At 37.9% G+C, this 20,560-nt stretch overlaps 1 protein-coding gene across 8 annotated transcripts in view; it reads right to left on the bottom strand.

The window, feature by feature from the left end:
• ARHGAP12 (Rho GTPase activating protein 12) overlaps window positions 1-20,560 on the bottom strand; it is a 107,259-nt gene that overhangs the window by 46,817 nt on the left and 39,882 nt on the right. For all 8 annotated transcript variants that reach the window (XM_057730833.1, XM_057730827.1, XM_057730829.1 and 5 more), the window contains one exon: window positions 5,273-5,536. In XM_057730833.1, the coding sequence (XP_057586816.1) occupies window positions 5,273-5,536 (264 nt within the window). The remainder of the gene's footprint in view (window positions 1-5,272; window positions 5,537-20,560) is intronic.

The raw sequence follows: 20,560 nt of genomic DNA, 5'->3' as shown, positions 1-20,560 counted from the left end.
AAGACAAATACCAAACAATCTCACTCATATGTGGAATTAAAAAAGAAAAAAAAACTGAAAACAAAAAAAAACAAGCTCATAGATACAGTGAACAGATTGGTGGTTGCCAGAGATGTAGGGAATGGGTGAAGAGAATCAAAAGGCACAAACTTCTAGTTATAAAATAAATAAGCCATGGGGATGTAACATACAGCATGGTTACAGAGTTATCAATACTATATTGCAGGTTTGAAAGCTGCTAAAAGAATAGATCTTAAAAGGTCTCATCCCCAGAAAAAAATATTCTGTAACTATGTATGGTGATAGATGTTAACTAGACTTACTGTGGTGATCATTTCTGCAATATATACAAATTTCATATCATATTACATTAAAAAATATTTTTAAATCATTCAAGGAGCAAGAGGTTAAGAAATACTCAGGAACAAAAACTAAGTACAAGCAAGAATCCAGCAAGGTAAATAAGTATAATGAAAAGGCAGCTTCCTCCTTGAAGGCATCTGCCAAACCCTGAACTAGAACATTCGTTTTCAAGGCCATGCAGAAGTGCTGAGGAACAGGACTCACAACCACCTAAGGCAGGGCGTCTAAGAGGATGCCCCACAATAAAGAAATGGGACCCCAAAGAATTACACCTGCAGACTGTGGGGTGAACCAGAAACAAATCTTGTCCCTTTATTCCACACTAGGAAAACCACAGGAATAACTGGGGGAAACTGGGGGAGATCCCAACAAGCCAGGCTTCACACAACCCAAAATTACTACCATCTAGAGGGCCTGTGAAAACTAAAACTGAAAATCCAGTTTCAAATGTTCCTAGGATACTAGTTTCCCCAAGGACCTTGCAGAAACAAAAGCAAATCCTCTCTGACAGAACTAACTTTCAACCTTAGCATTAAAGACTTGCTATAAATGAATTAATGAATTTCCAACAACTGTAATCTCACATTAAAACACACACACACACACACACACACACACACACACACACGATGTGAAACAAACACCATGAGTGGGAGTCAGCAGAAAAACAGCATGTTCAGACTCTTAAAGATATTATTATACTGAAATTATCAAAAATAAAGTAGAAAATAAAACTTAAGAAAGATATAACAAGTAAATGCAATATAAGATCCTTCCCTGGATCCTTCACTGCAGGAAAAAAACTATAAAAGATATTTGTTGGGGCTTCCTAGGTGGCGCAGTGGTTGAGAATCCACCTGCCAATGCAGGGGACACAGGTTCGATCCCTGCTCCAGGAAGATCCCACATGCCACGGAGCAACTAAGCCTGTGTGCCACAACTACTGAGCCTGCACTTTAGAGTCCGTGAGCCACAACTATTGAGCCCATGTGCTGCAACTACTGAAGCCCACGTGCCTAGAGCCCATGCTCCGCAACATGAGAAGCCACGGCAACGAGGAGCCTGCGCACCACAACGATGAGTAGCCCCCACTCACCGCAACTAAAAAGAAAACCTGCGCACAGCAAAAGAGAACCAACACGGCCAATTAAATAAATAAATAAATTTATTAAAAAAAATATTTGTTGACAAGTGAGAAACACTGAACATTAACTTTGTATTAAATAATATACTGATATTAAATTGCTTGAGTGTGATAAATGTATTTTTCACACACACACAAAAAGATTTTGCTGGAAAAAAGTCCTTATACTTAGCGAACAAAATATTATGTTGTCTGGTCCAAATGATTAAGAAAAAAAAATTACTGGAGAGTTAGAAAGGTGAAAGGAGGAAGAAAGAAGTAAAGAAAATGTGGTAAAGTGTTAACAACTTGTAAATCCAGGTGAAGGTACCTGGCATATGGAAGCTCACTATACTATTCTTTCTACTTTTTTGTATGTTTCAAACTTTTTTGTATGTCTCAAACTTTTCAAAGTAACAAGATGGGGAAGCTCCCCCAAACAAATTAAAAATAACACATTTTTTAAATTCAAGGGTTGGTTTAATATCAAATAAACATACATGATGAAGAGAAAAACAGCAAACAGGAAGCTGACTTGGAAATGACTGAGAACAAAGCAGTGGGAGACATAGCAATAAAATGTTAAAGTGTAAGGGAAATCAACAGACATGACAAATGGAGTACGCAGATTAAATGTTCATGTAGTCAATGTCCCAAAACGAGAGGAAAGAGAAAATGGGACAGGAGCTATATACAGACAATGACTAAGAACGTTCCAGAACTAATCAAAGACAAAGCTCCTCAAATTTGGGATTCCCAACAAAGTCCCAGCAGGAAATAAAAAAGATAACTTCACCTAATCACATCATAGCAAAATTACAGACACAGGATGCTCAAAGCTGCCTGCAAGAAGAGACCTACAAGTTGAATTTTCCACATCAACAATGGAAGCCTGAAAACATGCAAATAAAGTCTTCAATGAACAAGGGAAAAGCAAAAAGTAAACAATGAGCTTAGAACCGTGTACCAGGTAATGATATTCTTGAAAAATAAGGATGAAAAATAAATTTCCAGGCAAATGAAAACTGAGATTCTACTGCTAACAGACGTTCACTAAGGAAATTTAAAAGTATGTACTTAAGACAATAAAAAGTTATCCAAGATAATTTAATTTGCCTAAGAAATGAGAAAAAAAAAAAGAGTGATAAATATGAGGAATAATTTTTAAGAGTCACAGTAGTGAGGGGGCTAAAAAACAGAAATAAACAATAACAGCACCACAGCACTTATATTTCTTGTATGGTTTCAAGGAGCAAGAAGATGCTGATTTGGGAAGGAGGGGATGTGGGGGTATATGTATAAATACAGCTGATTCACTGGTGGACAGCAGAAACTGGCACAGCAATGTAAAGCAATGATACTCCAATAAAGAGCTAAAAAAAAAAGAAGAAGAAGAAGATGCTGATTAATCGCAGACTTTGATAAGTACGCTGGTTACAACTTCTAAGGCGGCGTTTCTCAGCAGCAGCACTATGGACAGTTGGGGCTAGATTATTCCTCATGGTGGGAGCTGTCTTGTGAATCACAGGATGCTCAACAGCTTCTCTAGCCTCTATCCATGAGATGCCAGTAGCCCTCCCCAAGTTCTAACAACCCAAAATATCCCCAGACATTGCCTAATGTCCCCCAGGAGACAGAACTGCCCCAGGTGAGAACCGCTGTTCTAGGACAACCACTAAAATAACAAGCTTCTGAGTTAGGATGAAAGAGCGAACGCTTGCTCCCTCTCAAACGCACTGAAAAGTACTGAATAAGCTTAAAAAGACCTGAACTCTCAAGAACAGGGAGAACACAAGAGGACACAACAGCCACAAAACTCTGGAGGCTGAGAAACAGATGAACAAAAACCTAAATTATCCACAAAGAAAGCAGAATCTAAACTGGTGGGTGGGTGGGGGCTGGGGAAGGAAAATGAAATTCAACAAGTTTATGGAGCAAAATCTTCAAATTGCTCAGGAACTGACAGTACCAGGTCCTCCTGGAACCCAGGGTACTAAACTGAGGACTAAAATCGCCAGAATCCCCTTTCTCATGCCTGGCCACTAGGTGTGCACCCCTCCCTTATTCCAGTGGAAGTGCAGGGATTTACTCCCTCTCAGGAGAGATGCTCAGCTGGAAGAAAACAGGCATGACTGGTACCCAACGAAAAGAGTGGAGACGAAAGGACTGTGTGCAAACTAAATGCTGGCTACCAAGACCCAGGTGGCCCTTACTGTCCAGGTAGCAAGACTTCTACGGGTACTGGTCAGTCTGAAAGGGAAGACCAAATGGTTCCAATATTGGAGACGCCTAACATGCAGCTGACCAAGATCACCATAATACAGTCAAGTTCAAAATGCCTTGCAGTTGTGAGAAAAAATTATCTCCAACCTAGAATTCTACACTTGGGCAAACTATCAATTAAATATGAGAGCAGAATATCGACATTTTCATACACAAAGTCTCAATTTTACCTCCCATATGCAACCTTTCTCAAGAAGGCAGTGGAAGATGTGCTCCAGCCACTGTGGAAATACCTATTTTTACACAATACGTGCAGTCAGTGGTGTAAGCTCAGACTCTGATATACAAATCACTCCCATCTAGTCACAAACAGAAAGCTAAGAACGGTTATTAAAGTTCTCATGTGTACTTTAAATTCCTTTAAATTATTCTATAATTTAGCCCTTTCCCTAATTCTTCCAAATTATCAGATTTTACTTTATTATTGACACAGGACAACTTATTTTCAAATTTTTCTAGACACAAATTCAAATAACTTTCCTAACATTTCCTTATTATAGTAACACATGAACAATTTCTCACTATCCTCCACCTCATTCCTGAACACTAAAAGAACAAGTTACCACCAAAGCAAAGCTATAAATAGCCACCTGAGAAATAGGACAAGAAGGAGGGTTATTAACTATAAAAAACTTTCAGATTCTGCTAAATACAGGATATGTTACCTGATTTCTCCAGCTCCTACCTAACTGGAATTCTTTTTACTGTACAGGCCAGCCGCTCTCTCTAAAAGCAGGTGTCCTATGCGAGTGCAAGGGCCGCCATCTACCAAACAGCAGGCTTTAACTCCGTTCTATCCATCCTACCCAAGCTTCTCCTGCATATCGGAACAATCCCAAGGAGTCTCTCCGGGGCTCAGAGATGAGTGTTTCTCAAAACACTGCCAGCCAATTTACCGAACCACCCTCCGAGAGGGTGGGGAAACCAAGGTGGGTTGGGACATGGCATGGACCCTTGTTAGAGAAAATAATGGTTTTAGAGTGATCGCCACACATAGAGGATGGTCCATTTGTAGCAAAGGAATTATATATTACACTCATTTCGCCTACACAGAGATAAACAGTGATCTTGTATCTCTAACCAAAACTGACACGTCTCTTGCTAGCTCCACCAAACCATAAAGAAAAGTATCAGTTAACTCATTTTGGTTTTATTTGTTTGGCTAAATCATATCACGTATTTTCTTTCCTTCTTCTTCTAAAAAATGTCACTCCTTGGGCAATAACGACGACTGAATTAGCATGTTCCACGCGTGAGGGAAACCACAGGCCCTAGGCAACATTAACCCAGTTAATTCTGGAACTAGTGAGCATGCTACAAGGCTAGCCGCTGCCTCCTAGTTAGAGATTAGGAAGCAACAAGCAGTAATATAATAAAACTTAAAAGAAGATTTAGTATCTTAGAGATCTCAAGGATAAGAAGCAAACCTATTCACAATTCTTTGAGGAATGAAAAAAGAGAAAAAGCTCAGTAACTCACTGGTTGACCCCCAACTCCTCATACCTCTTGATCTCCTGGACTTTGGGAATCTCCTTTGCTTATGTTTGTATCTCGAGTCCAACGAGGGGGTTTCCAAGTTCTTTCCTGCGTTCCTCTGTTATAGTAATAACAACGCCCTGAACTATCCTTATGGGTTTCCCATTCTCCATTAATCTGAATTGCTGGGCTTCCAGGGAGCGGGGGGAGAGCTGACTGGGATATTTTCAGTTCTTGCAGGTTGGCGTAGACAGGAGAATCTGGCCGCCCTTGATTTGGAGGTGTTGTCGCCTGTGAAAAATGTGAAATATCCATGTTTAAACTGGCGTAACACTTACAAACTGAATAAAACATGAGATTTATAAACATAAACATTAATTCATTTTAAAACGTATGTACAGGTGTATATATTCATTTTTAAGGACATAAGAATTTGTTTTAATATTTATAGTTTGAAAGTAAGAATTTAACAGTTTTAATATTCATAGTTAGAAAACAACATAAAACCTTTAAAGAGAATCCAAGTTGTGCTTAAATTACTTCCCCTCACCCTGAAAGAATACTTGACTAGAAGTCAGGAGCTGTGGGTTCCAGTTCAACATATGGCCTAACAAGTTGTAAGATGGTGGAATAGATCACTTCATCCCTCTGAAACTTAATGTTTTGATCTCTGTAAGTGAAGAAAGTGGAGTAAACCGCCTAGGTCCCCACTGGCTCTAAAATTCTATGATTTTAGGCAATTTTTAAAATATAAAAAGTCTTACACATGGGTAAGCTAGCATTTATTCAGAAAACTATCAAAAGAAAGATTTCATATCCTAAGCTCTAACATTAAATCAAGAATATAAGTAAAAGATAAAGCAGATACTTTATACTTCAGCTAAGAATTTACCACATACTACTTCTTCTCAGCAATAATTTCTCAGTAGCCATAAACAAATCTTTACTCTCTTCCTAGTTTATTTATTTGAGAATTTCCTAAGCATGGAAAAACAGTTAGTAGTAATTCTCTGATTTACATGCTTATTTAGTCTCCACCTTCAGTTTTACTTTGTATTTTTAAATGCCTCACTAGATGTCAGTCAAGAGCAGAATACTCTTTATACACTTTGCGTAAGGGCACTGTAAACTGTATTAAGTTAGAATTACAGTTGCTGAAAGAAAAAGTGCACTTCTGAGAATGCCTTTTTAATAGTGTGTTTGTATTTGTGTATGTACCTTTCCTTTCACGAGAGGGTTTCTCAGCCTCAGCACCATTCCCATGTGGGGACACACCACTCTTTTTGTGGGGGGCTATCCTGTGCACTGTAGAATGTCCACTAGCATCTCCCGCCTCTACCCACTAGATGACAGTGGCTTCCCCCCACGGTGACAATCAGAGACTCCAGACACTGCCAGATGTCCCGTGGGGACAAAACTGCCCCTGGTTGAGAACTACTGCTTTGCCATATGAGTCCTAGAATTATTCAGATGTCCAATTCTGTAATATACCCACAGTTTTATGAACACTTGAAAACACTGAATTAAAAAAAGGGAAATGTGGGCCATCATCAAAACATCTACAAACAACAAATGCTGGAGAGGGTGTGGAGGAAAGAGAGCCCTCCTGCACTGCTGGTGGGAATGTAAACTGGTGCAGCCACTATGGAGAAAAGTATGGAAGTTTCTTAAAAAACTAAAAATAGAGCTACCATATGATCCAGCAACCCCACTCCTGGGCATATATCCAGAGAAAACTCTAATTCAAAAAGATACATGCACCCCAATGTTCATAGCAGCACTATTCACAATAGCCAAGACATGGAAACAACCTAAATTCAACAGAGGAGTAGATAAAGAAGATGTGGTGTATATATACAATAAAACATTACTCAGCCATAAAAAAGAACAAAATAATGCCATCTGCAGAGACATGGACAGACCTAGATAGAGACTGTCATACTGAGTGAAGTCAGACAGAGAAAGACAAATATCATACAATATCACTTATATATGAAATCTAAAAAAATGGTACAAATAAACTTATTTACAAAACAGAAATGGAGTCACAGATGTAGAAAGCAAACTTATGGTTACCAAGGGGGAAGGGGAGGAGGGATACACAGGGACACTGGGATTGACATATACACACTACTATATATAAAACAGATAACTAATAAGAACCTACTATAGAGCACAGGGAACTCTACTCAATATTCTGTAACAACCTATATGGGAAAAGAATCTAAAAAAGAGTGGATATATGTATATGTATAACTGATTCATTTTGCTGTACAGAAGAAACACAACACTGTAAATCAACCATACGCCAATAAAAATTAATTTTAAAAAAGGGAAATGTGGATGGATACACTGAATCCGTTTTATTGAGATTAAAGTATTTCTAAATTCTAAAATACTATTTGCCTATAAATTAATTAAAATGAATCTAAATCACAGAATAAGCTTTATAAAAGAAAACAGTAAAACTAATCCAAGACATGAATACATTTTTAAAATCGTTACCTTTGGTCTTTTTAAACATGGTAATTATGTAAATACTGTACTCAGTGATACAAATTAGACCATTTTCCTATAAATGTTAGCTTTGAATTTAGACTATCACCAAACAGCATTTTTCTATGAAGAAAATTTGTCCATGAAGACAGATTTCCAGGTATCTCTCTTTCAGACTAATTCCATATCCTGATGAATGAGCTGGGTAACAATGCGCCTCTGACTAAAATGAACTGTTAATATAACAAACAATTCTATATAGTAAATCATTTCCTAGGCCCTTACCTAGAGAATTCAACAAGTGTTAAAGTTCTTTACTCCTGATACTTTACTAGACTTGGGGAAATAAAGATGCCAAGAAAGCTATTTTTTAAACGATTTTATAGACACATTCTACTGGAGCTCCAAGAAATAACGAATTCCTGTTGTTTAAACAATTCAAATTTAAAGTTTTCCCAATTTAATAAAACAGAAATGCCTTAATGAAGTTTATAGGGCTAGCATAATTCTGAAACAAAAGAGGAGAGTTAAGTGAAAGGAAAGTATAAACCAATCTCACTTATAAACGTAAATGAACCCTAAATAAAACATTAGCACTCAAACCTAGCACTGTATTAAATAAATCAGGAAAAAGCAGAAATGTTAAGGGAGTCTGTCTTCAGGAAATCTCTTATTATAACTCTTTACATGTTAATGTAAATGTTAATACAATCTTTTAAAATTAACTTGATCATTTCCACAGATACCAACCAAACTACTGAGGAAATTCAGCATGGATTCAGGATAAAACTCTCAGCAAGTGAGGAATAGGTGACGTCTCTTTAATTGATTTTTTAAATTATTATTCAAAATAAACATCATACTCAGCAAGACACTGATAGGAGCATTTTCATTAAAGTCAAGAAAAATTTCAGAGGGAATTCCCTGGCAGTCCAGCGGTTAGGACTTGGAGCTTTCACTGCCAGGGCCTGGGTTCAATTCCTGGTCAGGGAACTAAGATCCTGCAAGCTATGCAGCACAGTCGAAAAGAAAAATAATTCCAAGATGCCACGTATCACTGTTTTTATTCAACAAATGTACAATACTAAGATACGAAATGTACTAAGACATGAAAAATGAGTTAACTTGTAAATCCCCAGTAGGAAAACAACCCTGATATTTGTCACTGACATAACAAATATTTGAAAACCTAAGTCCATGAAAACTACTAAGAAGTTTAATAAGTTGGCCAGATAAAAAGATCATTTAATCAGTTTCTGATACATGAAATTTAATTTTAAAGTTCTGTTACAAATTAGAAAATGTAACAGAACTTTAAAAATTTTATTCGCAACTAAGCCTGTGTGCCACAATTACTGAGCCTGCGCTCTAGAGCCCATAAGACACAACTACTGAGCCCGCGCACCTAGAGCCCGTGCTCCACAACAAGGGGAGCTACTGCAATGAGAAACCTGAGCACCGCAACGAAGAGTAGCCCCTGCTCTCCACAACTACAGGAAGCCTGCGCATAGCAACAAAGACCCAATGCAGGCAATAAATAAATTAATCAATTAATTTAAAAAAAAGAGAACTGTTAAAACACTTACAAATAAGCTTTTAAAAAAATGAAGAATACTTATAAAACTTTCCTCAGGTACCTAAAATTATACTTGAATAGATAAACCTTTGTTCCTAAACAGAAAATCTTAATTTTGTAAACGTGTTCCTTCTCCAAAATTTAACCTATAAATTCTACAAATTCAATGCAATGTTTGGCACACAGTATAGTTAGTTCACAACCTCACAGTAGCACTGAAGGAAATTTGCTGAATGAACAAACAAACAAAAGAAGGTAAACACATATACCCAAGTAAAAGCAAAGTGAAGGACTTGGAACTTGTTACATGTGATGAAGAAAGCAAACTAAGAAAACACCCAGATTTCTAGTCTGAGAACCAAGGATGGACAACTGTGTCCCCGTTTAAGACAGGAACCATGTAAAAGCGGACTTAGTGTCAAGCTCTCAGCACTGCTAAGGTTACAGATATGAACTGAAAGATTAGTACTGTCTTCTAGGACCTCAGAATATAACAAAAGAAAGTGAAACAAAGGTTATTTAAATGCGTAATAGACATAATGCTAGAGCTGCACCTGGGACAGTGTGGGAGCAAAAACGAAGAGACCTGGAAACAAGGGAATGAGCCTCGGAAATGAATACTAAGTATTAGCCAGCTCACAGCTGGGGATACAGGATGCAGAACAAACATCTGGGAAAGAAAAAAGCATGGTGCAGTCAGGAAAGGATGCCAACTGAGATGCCAGGTAAAAGGAGCAGTACAAGAAAGATGGATGTACAAAGAAGCAAATGCCAGAACAAGGAGAGTTTGCATGTCATGTTCAGAAGCAGACATTACCAGGCAGCATCTAGGGAATTACTGGAGAACTTAAGCCAGGAAGTACATTCTGATTTAAAATTTAGAAATACTGCTGATTTTAGATGAACACAACTAGAAGCAGCAATCAGTTAGGAGGTCGGTAGAGACAGAAGATAAGAAGGGCAGCAGGACAAGGAGAGCAGGAATGGAGAAGCAGGGCCAGATGCAAGAAACAGAAGGTTAAATTAACATGCAGACTGTGTGTTTGTTTATGTGAAGCATGGTTTTTGGTGTGTGTGTGTTTAACCATGGGTTAAATAATGTCAAGATGAAGAAGAGGATAAAGAGAGGAACAGAGACGAGTTCCATTTAGACTGTAGTAGGTTGGAACTCCTTTTGAAGTCCAGGTGGAAATGTCCAGACTAACAGGTACACAGATTGGGAGCTCAGTATAGAAATCAGTGCTAAAAATATAAAAGTGATCAGCATACATGTGGGATCAAAAAATTCAGAGAGTGCACAGAAGGAGAGAAGGGAGAAAACAGACCCCTGGAGTATACTAGCAGTTGCTTTATGAATTAAAGTGAGAACACAGGTATAAAGTTAGCATGGGGTCTGGCACAGTGACCTCTGGTGGTGTTATTACAATTATTGATGCAATTGATATAATTAAGGTACCAAACAAAGTAAGAGGATCTAGTAAAGGAAACAAAGTCAGAAGTAGACAGCCTGACAGGAAAAGATGGTATTTAAAAAAAGTCAAGGAGACGGAAAATTTCAAAGGAAGAGGAACTTGTTTCACTGTGAAGACTTAACACAAGAGCCATGAAACAACTTCAGGAGTTAAGACATTAAAAGACTCCAGCTTCCAGTCACAAGGATCCAAAATTACCTTCCTGCTGTAAACTACTAGAAAAGTAAATGAAATATAGAAAACAAGTATTTTCAGGCCTTGCATCACAAAACAAGCAGTTGAGAGAGAAGAAACAAAGGATGGGCACCCACCACCCCCAGCCCTTCTGCCTGGAGGCATTTCCCAGAAATCAGCAGCACAAGGGGAAACCCAGGGTCTACAAATCTCAGTGAGTAACCTAACAGAGATACATGCTCATGGGACTGCCCCAGGGGTCCAGTGGCTAGGACTCTGAGCTCGCACTGCAGGCGGCGCGGGTTCAATCCCCAGTCAGGGAACCGAGATCCTGCACGCCTCATGGTGCGGCCAAAAAGTTTAAAAAAAAAAGAGAGAAAGAGAGAAACAGAGAGAGAGATACAGGCTCTCATTTATTACTTAAAGTAAAAAAGGAAATTATACAAGAAATGAAAATACTTACATAAATATCAAACACTGAGAAGAGAGGGAAAGGAGAACAGAATGGCCCATAATTTTTTTCAATCAGGGAATCTTCAAAATTGATCAATCAAGAAATAGAGGCAAGAGTTATGTCTGAAATCAAGAGATACAACAATGATTCTAAGTAGAACATACAATTAGAAGAGGTTTACTGATGATGGATGAATGGTAAAACTTTAATATTTCACACTTATCACTAAATTTTTGGACACATGTTCATTTGAAATGTTGCTCATTTGCTGTTACAAATAGCTTCTAATAGAAATAAGAACTCTGTTTTCTGAGTAAATTAACTCCAAATTTAAGACCCGCTTAAACCTTCAATTTCCAAAATGTGTAAAAAAGAGAATGGAAGAGGACTTGTTAGTTTTAATATTCTGATCTCTGGCAAAAAGACACTGTCCCTGTTTATTATCAACTGCTAAACCCACTGAGAAAAATTCAAGAGAATTACCACTGATCACTAATGAGTTTCCTCAAGAACTCTTAAGAATTTAAACTCTTGGTAGAAAAAATACTTAGCATAAAATATCAAACATTTTTACATACACACAAAACATGTGCTAACCACAAGAGATGGTTACATAATTATATACCATTTTGTCTAGTGAACCAAAACTATGGGTTTTTTAAATGAACACAATGCTGGTGAAGATGAATGTCAACTAGTTTACTGCTGTTAAGTTTAACTAGCTGAACCCTCCTGGAAAACAGTTTGACAGTATGTTTCAAAAGCTTTTAAAAATATTGTTAGGGGAAAGGGGAGAAAAAAATTCTATACATAGAAAAAACTTTTCCCACAAAGATGTTCATTCCAATGTTATTTTTCAGAAATGAATTAGAAACAATCTAAATATCCAACAACAGAATAATGGTTAAGTAAATAATGATATAATATACAAGGCAATACTATAAAAGCAATGAAATGTTAATGATTTCTTAACATGATAAAAAAAATCTTACGAGGTTAATGAGAAAAGCAAAATACAAAAGTTCATCTAACTTCCAACTTAGAATTTTAAAGTATGAAGAAAAACAAGCTAAAACATTACGAGTACCTGGCAAGGCTTTCACTCAGATCTAATGGAGAGATCAAAAGTTTCACAGACAAGCAAAAGCTGAGTTCAGCACCACCAAACCAGCTTTACAAGAAATGCTAAGGGACTTCTCTATGGGAAAAAAGCCACAACTAGAAACATAAAGATTACAAAAGGTAAAGGCAAATATACAGTAAAAGGTAAATAAATCAACCACATATAAAGCTAGTAGGAAGGTTAAAAGACCAAAGCAGTAAAATCATCTATATCCACAGTCAGTAATTAAGTGATACAAAAAACAAAAAGGTATAAAATACAACGTCAGGGGAGTAACAATGCAAGGTTTAAATGTGTTTGAACTTAAGAGATCAGCAACTTAAAATGATCACAGACAGACAGAAATACTGAGTCACTATGTTGTGTAACAGGACTAACATAGTCTTGTAGGTCAATTATACTTCAAAAACAAATAAACAAACTCATTGAAAAAGAGATGAGATTTGTGGCTGCCAGAGGCAGGGGAAATAGGATGAAGGTGGTCCAAAGGTAAAAGATAAAGAAGTACTAGGAATGCAATGTACAGCATGATAAACATAATTAACAGCACTGTGTGTTATACATGAAAGTTAAGAGTAAATCCTGACATCATAAAAAAAATTTTTTTTCTATTTTTTAAATTTTGTATCTATGAGAAGATGCATGTTCACTAAACTTATTGTGATAATCACCTCATGATGCACGTAAACCAAATCATTACAATGTACACCTTAAACTTATACAGTGCTCTATGTCAACTGTATCTCATTAAAACTGGAAGAAAAATCTAAAAATAAAAATTAATTTTTTAAAAAATCAGTTTTCTCTGCATAATGGGATATTTTTTCTATGTGTTTTATTTTCCAATTTCATCACAATGAGAATTATCACCTCCAGAGTCTGATTAGGACAAGAATCTGGGGCACTTGCCAGGTCCACTGGACTCACAAAGTGACAGCAATAGTATTAACACTATAAAAATTAGTATTTCTTAAGGGATGGTCAATAGATCATTACAACAGACTCATCTAGGGGTACTGATTAAGTCTTATTCCTGAGGTTGGAGAGTAATGGTGGGTAGTCAAGAATCTGTATTTTTAAGTACCCTATGTGATTTTTATGTATACTACTGTTTGGAAGATACTGATAAAACTCAATCTTTCGGAATGGACTTAGGGCAAACTGGTCCCTCAGTCCAACATACTGTTATTTGTATTATAAAAAACTTAAAGACAATTCTTAAGTCCATACCACCAGTTGCTTCTTACTCTATACACAGTTCAAAAGACTTAAAAGAATAAGCAACAAGAAGTACTTCTAACATATGAATCAAATAAAAATTAGTCTTCAAATATCTATAAAACTATTATAAACCTCACTGAACAGCCTTGTTCATGAACTGTCACCAACAAAAATAAGTGGACTTTTCATACAAAAAAAAAAAACTTTAAAAGGAGAACAAAGAAACAAAATTAATTTTATGGGTCATATCTGTCATTAATTAACAACTGAACTGGGACCAGTACCTCTGCACATGACCCAATTTAATATTTAAAAAAAGACGTGGCCTGTTCCACTTTTATCCATACATAGACGAAAATATTCTTCCCACTATCCACAGAAAGGAAAAATTGGGGAACCATATTAAAAGGAGGTAACTTTAAACTTCGATTATACCTGAATCCTTACTTTAATACCAAAAATATTGAGATGTGTCCTATTTTTTTTTTTTAGATTTTTTTGATGTGGACCATTTTTCTTTAAAGTCTTTAGTGAATTTGTTACAATATTGCTTGTTTTATGTTTTGGTTATTTGGCTCAGAGGCATGTGGGGTATTAGCTCCCCCACCAGGGATCAAACCCTCACCCCCTGCACTGGAAGTCTTAACCAATGGACCACCAGGGAAGGTCCTATCCTCTTTACTTTTGACATTAGTTCAATAATCGTTTCTAAAATAAACTTCAGAAAACAACAAAATATGTATTAGCTACGCATCGTTTCTTAATTAGCATATGCTACTGTGTACCAATACTTAAGTATTCAGTATTATAACTACCTTACCATAAATGTCAAATTATCTTTCTATTACTGAATAATCAGTGTAAGTCCCTGCAGCCTATAATCATACCTTTAGATTTAGATTTATGGGAAAAAGAATATTCACCAGAGTATCAGATTCCAAAATGAAACTTTAATTACTTTTTAAATTCTATTTTAATTCATATGGAAAAAGACATTTATGTGTCTTTGGTAATTTACCTGCTTAAACTCTGCTTTACCATAACTGCTAATTATAACAGCATTGGGGCAGTTAACAATGAGGACAAAAAGAAAAAATATTGCCAACAAACCGCCATTCAGTTAAAATAGGACTGAAATTTGTTTTAGTTTCACAACTGAAAACTGCTCATCAATTTTAAACTGGAAAATGTAACTTTCCAAAAAACAATCTTCTCACTTAAAGTCAAATTTTAGAAGGAGGGGAGAAATACATTACCTTTTGTTTAATAATTTTTAAGTACAAAAACTTGCAAGTTGTAGTGTTCATATCTTAAAGGCTTCATTGAGATTTCAAGCTCTATACAGTATTCTGATATTTCCTGTGACTCACTTATTTAACTATCATTTAAGAACTAATTATGAGCCAGGCGAGAGATGAACATAAGACGGTCCCTGTCCTCAGGGCCAGCAACCTAGCAAAGAAGAGACAGGCAGAAAACAACTCCAGGGACAGGACCTGAGTGTTGTACAGAGAAGCAGCATTAAACAGAGAGAAGAAGGTGAGATGGGGTGGTCGGGAAAAGGCTCCCGGCAAGTTTAACTGCATCTTTAAGGAAAGCAGGAGGAAGCCAGGGACTCCGAGAAGTGGTGAGGACCCTCCAGGTACACCTGCTGCCTTAGGTTTTTAAGCTGACATAACACAAGGAAATGAAACGCAGCCTTTCAGTAATGAAACGTAATTGGTAGCTAAGTGAGTTCAGTGCTGTGAAAAGCTTTCATAGATATTATTTTCATGGTAAATAAATTCTTTTTCTTACTGGTTTTCTAGTTATTGCAACCCAAGGCTGCTTAACTCCTCCGCAGCCTGCTGCCTTACATCCATCTACTAAAGGCTTCCACTTTCACCAGGCTTCTTCCTCCCCCTGCTTTGATCACCGCAGCCAACAACCTGAACGACCCCTCCACACCATGGCACAGGTCTGTCCTTTCTGCCTCCTCCCGGACAGACATAAACGAGGCAGGAAAGCGGGGAGGCCTGATGGATACTCGTTTCTGGGAACCACACAGACACTGATGGAGTCATTCCTGTGCCACCATCTCTGCAGTAACCACTGCCTACCGAGCAATCAGGCCAGGCCATCAACAAAAATCACTGTGGTTCAGGACTCTGGACCTACAGTGTGGGTAGAGAGGAGCTGACAGATACCACAGTGAAGAGCCTGGGGTCCCAGGGACCAACACATACACAGTCGTGAGGGGGTGTGTGTACAGTTGGGAGGTTTAGCGTAAGTAACAGATTTGCCAAAAAGGGACAAATGACAAATTTCCCCTTGGAGATCAAGCCCACCCCTCTCCAGTGTCAGTTTCTGCTGTCCCCACGTGTGTCCCTCCTGGGCCTGACTACTCTGCAGCTTGTCATGGTGAACTTACTGCACTGTCATTCCAGAGGGACCGTGGGCCTTTCCCCCGGGAGCTTGATCCCCTTTCCGGCAGAAACGTCTGCCTCGTCTCTCCCCTCTTGGGCGCCAAGCACAGCACCCGCGTGCGGAAAGCACTCAGGATGTTCCTGAAGGAAAATCACGTTTATGGAACTAAAGAAGCTACCATGAAATCCATGCACTGAAGTTAATTTCCTACTCCTGTTTACAGCCTCCCTGGGGAATCTTAACTGACTCCACTGCTTCAATAAAATCAAACCCTCTCTCAAACACCCGCTCCTAACCCCGCCCCCGCCCGTCCCTGAACAGCAGATGTGCTGGGAAAGACCTACTAGTGTGGGTCCTCCACAGACACTCAGCCTCATCACCTCCTCAGCCTCCACCTCTGCCCGTAACACACTGTCCTAGTATCTTCACCAGTTCAAACAACGTCATCATGAACTCCTCGGAGGGAGACCTCAAAGTCACCCTGAGTCTCTTCTCTTTGCCCCAGTGAGCTTCTACTAACTCTTCCTCCTACTCTATCCTGAATTCCTTCCTTTCCTATCCCGAGACGACCACTTTGTGCTGAATGAGGACAAGCCCCATTTTTCCACCTCATCCAACTGATCCTCCAGTCCCAAGAGTTATTCTCTGAGAACAAATCTGATCCTATTACTCACCCACTTTAAAAACATCAATGAATATTTCACTGACTGTAGAAGTTCAAATATCACAGCAGAGAATTTAAGGCTCCTAAAAACTTCAGTCCCAAACCATCTTTTCTGTCTTTTATTGTCACAGTTTTTACATTCTTTGTCCAAAACCCGTTACTCACAATTATTAATGTCACATTATTTTTCCCTTCTTACACCTTCAAATCATTATCCCTCTATCTACGATATACTGTCCCCAACCACCAACCTGTGAACCACATATAAACCATAAAGAGTTGGCCCAAAGGTCACTTTCTGTTTGAGATGCTCCTCTAGTCCTCAAGGGTAGAATTCGTAGATTTCCTGTGCATCTAGAGCAGCACTAACACAAATATCATATAAGCCAGGTGATTTAAAATTTTCCAATGGCCACATTAAAAAGGTAAAGAGGTGAAATGAATTCTAATAGTATATTCATTCAACCCAATATTCAAAATATTAGCATTTTACTGTATAATGGATATCAAAATTACTGAGGTTTCTTTTTTTTGGACTAAGTCTTCAAAATCCAGCATGTTTCATAGCACATCTCAATTCAGATGCTAAACTTTCCTCAAAAATATTTGATCTCTATATAGAGCTCATAAAATTTACAATTGAAAAGTAGATTCACAGACTCAAGTGATTCTGAACAGTCTTAAAAGTTTTCCAATAAATGAACCAAGTATTAGTTTTAAAATTTTAACTTGGAGTAACTGAAATAAAATAAAATAATTTCAGTTCCTCAGCCTCACTAGCCACCTTCAAAGTATTCAATGACCACACTTGCCCAGTGGCTGCTGGATTGAACAGGGCCAACCTGCAGCACTTCGTATCCACCTGCACTAACTCTCCCCAGCACGTCACATAGTAATTAGTTGTTATTCTTCTGCCTCACAGTAAACTGTAGGCCCCTGAAGAGTTCAGAGCAAGACCACGTCTTAGTCATCATATGCTTTCAAAGTCTATAACTGAAGAGCCCTTCTCAAGCCCTAATCTCAGACTCTAATGATTTCTATTTTCCCAGTAACTGCTTTCCCAGTCCACAGAATGTTTTAAGTAGAAAGGTAAAGGAGATAGTTGCTAGATGCTAATATTTATTGATGAAACTTCATCATTAATCTGTGTTGAAAGTATTCAACCAGAGATGCTTGTCCTTGGTCAGTTAAGCAAACAAAATTCCTCAACAGGACATTATGCTGAGATAATGAGACTCAGTGACTATTTTATGCTGATGAAGCAAGGGTGCAATGGCCTGGTGCACTGTCAGTCATTATAACAAATCTCCCTCCCTGGGGACTTGAATGCTAACTCCACGATCAGCACCCAGGGGATGACTAAAGAATACTCTGTTGCTGAAATTTCTAGAGGGTAAAAGTTTACGGTACAATTACAAAGGGAAAAAAATGCATCTGTGTTTAATTACTGAAAGCATGTACTACATGTACAAATCTAAACTTAAAAGCTGAAGTATCTGCAAAAAATAGAATAATTTCAAAAAGATACAAAATTAATCCATAATAATATGGGACAAATGTAAAGGGTTGACATACTATCTTTTCTCTCATTTTCTGATAAATGACCATTCCTTTTGTTTTTTCAAAAATAAAATATTTTGAAAAACTTTCATTATCTAAGGAAAAGAATTTATAAATTGTTAATTCAAATAAACACAACTAAATAAATGGGTTTCTAACTTACCACATGTCCTAATTCATTAACAAGTCTGCACGAAAACACTGAATTCAACTCCTTGGATAATCTATTATATTAATTCCAAACTGAGTGTTAGTTATAAGTTTTAAAGTATTACTTTCTTAAAGTTATATTGAACACCTTCTAAGTATACAAAGTGAATAAAAACTAAATGATTTCCATCATTCTGACTGCCCAGAAATACTTAAGCCCTGAATTTCCTTTAAAAAAACATTCAAAATAAGTATTTAAAAATACATATAGTATGAATTTATAAATATAAAAACACATGTATACATTCACACACATAGACATATGCATGAAAGAAGACTACGTAAGCTTTTGCAATTTATTTCATGGAATTATGGCTGGCTTTTTTGTTGTTGTTTATCTGCATTTTTTAATTTATCCTTCAATGAGTACATTTATTTTGAAGCAAGATTAAAAATTTGTGGAAGAAAAAAGGCTATTAGTTTTAAACTCACAAAACAATTCTGGAATGACCTTAAAGAAGTTCTACAGCCTAAGGTACAAAGTCAAGAACATTTATGATATCCATGAAGGTCAATACTCAATACTTGAAGTTTACCCAGAAAATCTAGAGCAGGCAAGGAGGAAGGGCTTGTTCATGATCATAGATATTTTAGGTTCATTTTAAGTAAAATATGTAGTCACTGAGCTTAGAATTACGATCTTCATAATAAGCCACAATGCGAATACAGTTCCCTTTAGCAAGTTCTCCAAGTAGCTGATGGATAAAAGCAGGGTAGGCTGGGGAACGTGTAGAATGGGATTGTTCTATGATGACAGTAGTCAAAAGTCTAGCACCTCCTTGAGCCGTTCATTCTAAAGTTTCACAAGCTGAGGCCTGTCTAGACATTGGATAATCATTCCTAGCTCTTCTTTCTTTGCAACCACCATCCATTCCAGAACTTTTTTCATCTTGCAAAACTGAAACTCTGTGCCCATTACACAATACTCTCCCCATTCCCCTCTATCCCAGCCCCTGGCAACCAACACTCCACTTTCAGTCTCTATGAATTTGACTATTTTCGGTGCCTCATAAAAGTGGCATCATACAATACTTCTCCTTTTGTAAATGGCTTATTTCATTTATCATAACATCCTCAAAATTCACCCATGTTGCAGCATGTGTCAGAGGTTACTTCTTTTTAAGGCTAAGTAACATCACACTGTATGTACATTCAACATTTTGTTTATCTATACATCTATCGATGGAACTTGGGTTGCCTTCACCTTTTGGCTATCATGTAAGTAATGTTGCTGTGAATATGGATATACAAGTACCTCTTGCAGTCCCTGCTTTCAATCCCTTTGGGTATCGTGATGATTTACTTATGTGTCAACTTGACTGGGCTAAGGGGATGCCCAGATAGCCGGTAAAACATTACTTCTAGGTGTGTCTGTAAGGGTGTCTCCAGAAGACATCAGCACTTGTATCAGCAGACTGCATACAGAAGACTGTCTTCACCAAGGAGGGTGGGCATCATCCAATAGCTCAGGGCCTCAGCAGAACAAAAAGGCAGAGGAAGAGCAAATTCACTCTCAGCTTGAGCTGAGACTTCCACGTCTCCTGCCCTAGGACAACAGTTCTCCTGGTTCTCGGGCCTTGGACCACGAGACACCCCCCTCATGCCACCCTTGCCCCAGGTCTCGGGGTGTCTGAATTCGACTGAATTACGCTCCCGGCTCTCCTGTTCTCCAGCCTGCAGACGGCAGACTGTGGGACTTTTCTCAGCCTCCAGAACAGCATGAGTCCGAGTCCTATAATAAATATGCTCTGATATATGTACGTAGGGGGGTGGGGGGGTGTGTGTGCGCGTGCGTGTGCGCGCGCATGCATGCTGTGGGTTCTGTTTCTCTGGAGAACCCTGACTGATAGATTTATACCCAGAGCTCTTTTCTCTTGAAACTGCTTAAGTAAGACTTCCGGTTGCCTTTAGAGGTCATTACTTAAAAATAACATGGATACTTTACACGTTTTCCATGCC

The sequence above is a fragment of the Hippopotamus amphibius genome, chromosome 4, assembly GCF_030028045.1.
Source record: "Hippopotamus amphibius kiboko isolate mHipAmp2 chromosome 4, mHipAmp2.hap2, whole genome shotgun sequence".
In the NCBI taxonomy this organism is placed as follows: domain Eukaryota; kingdom Metazoa; phylum Chordata; class Mammalia; order Artiodactyla; family Hippopotamidae; genus Hippopotamus; species Hippopotamus amphibius.
The sequence above is the reverse complement of the archived record's forward strand: the minus strand, read 5'-3'. Positions and strand labels throughout refer to the sequence as shown.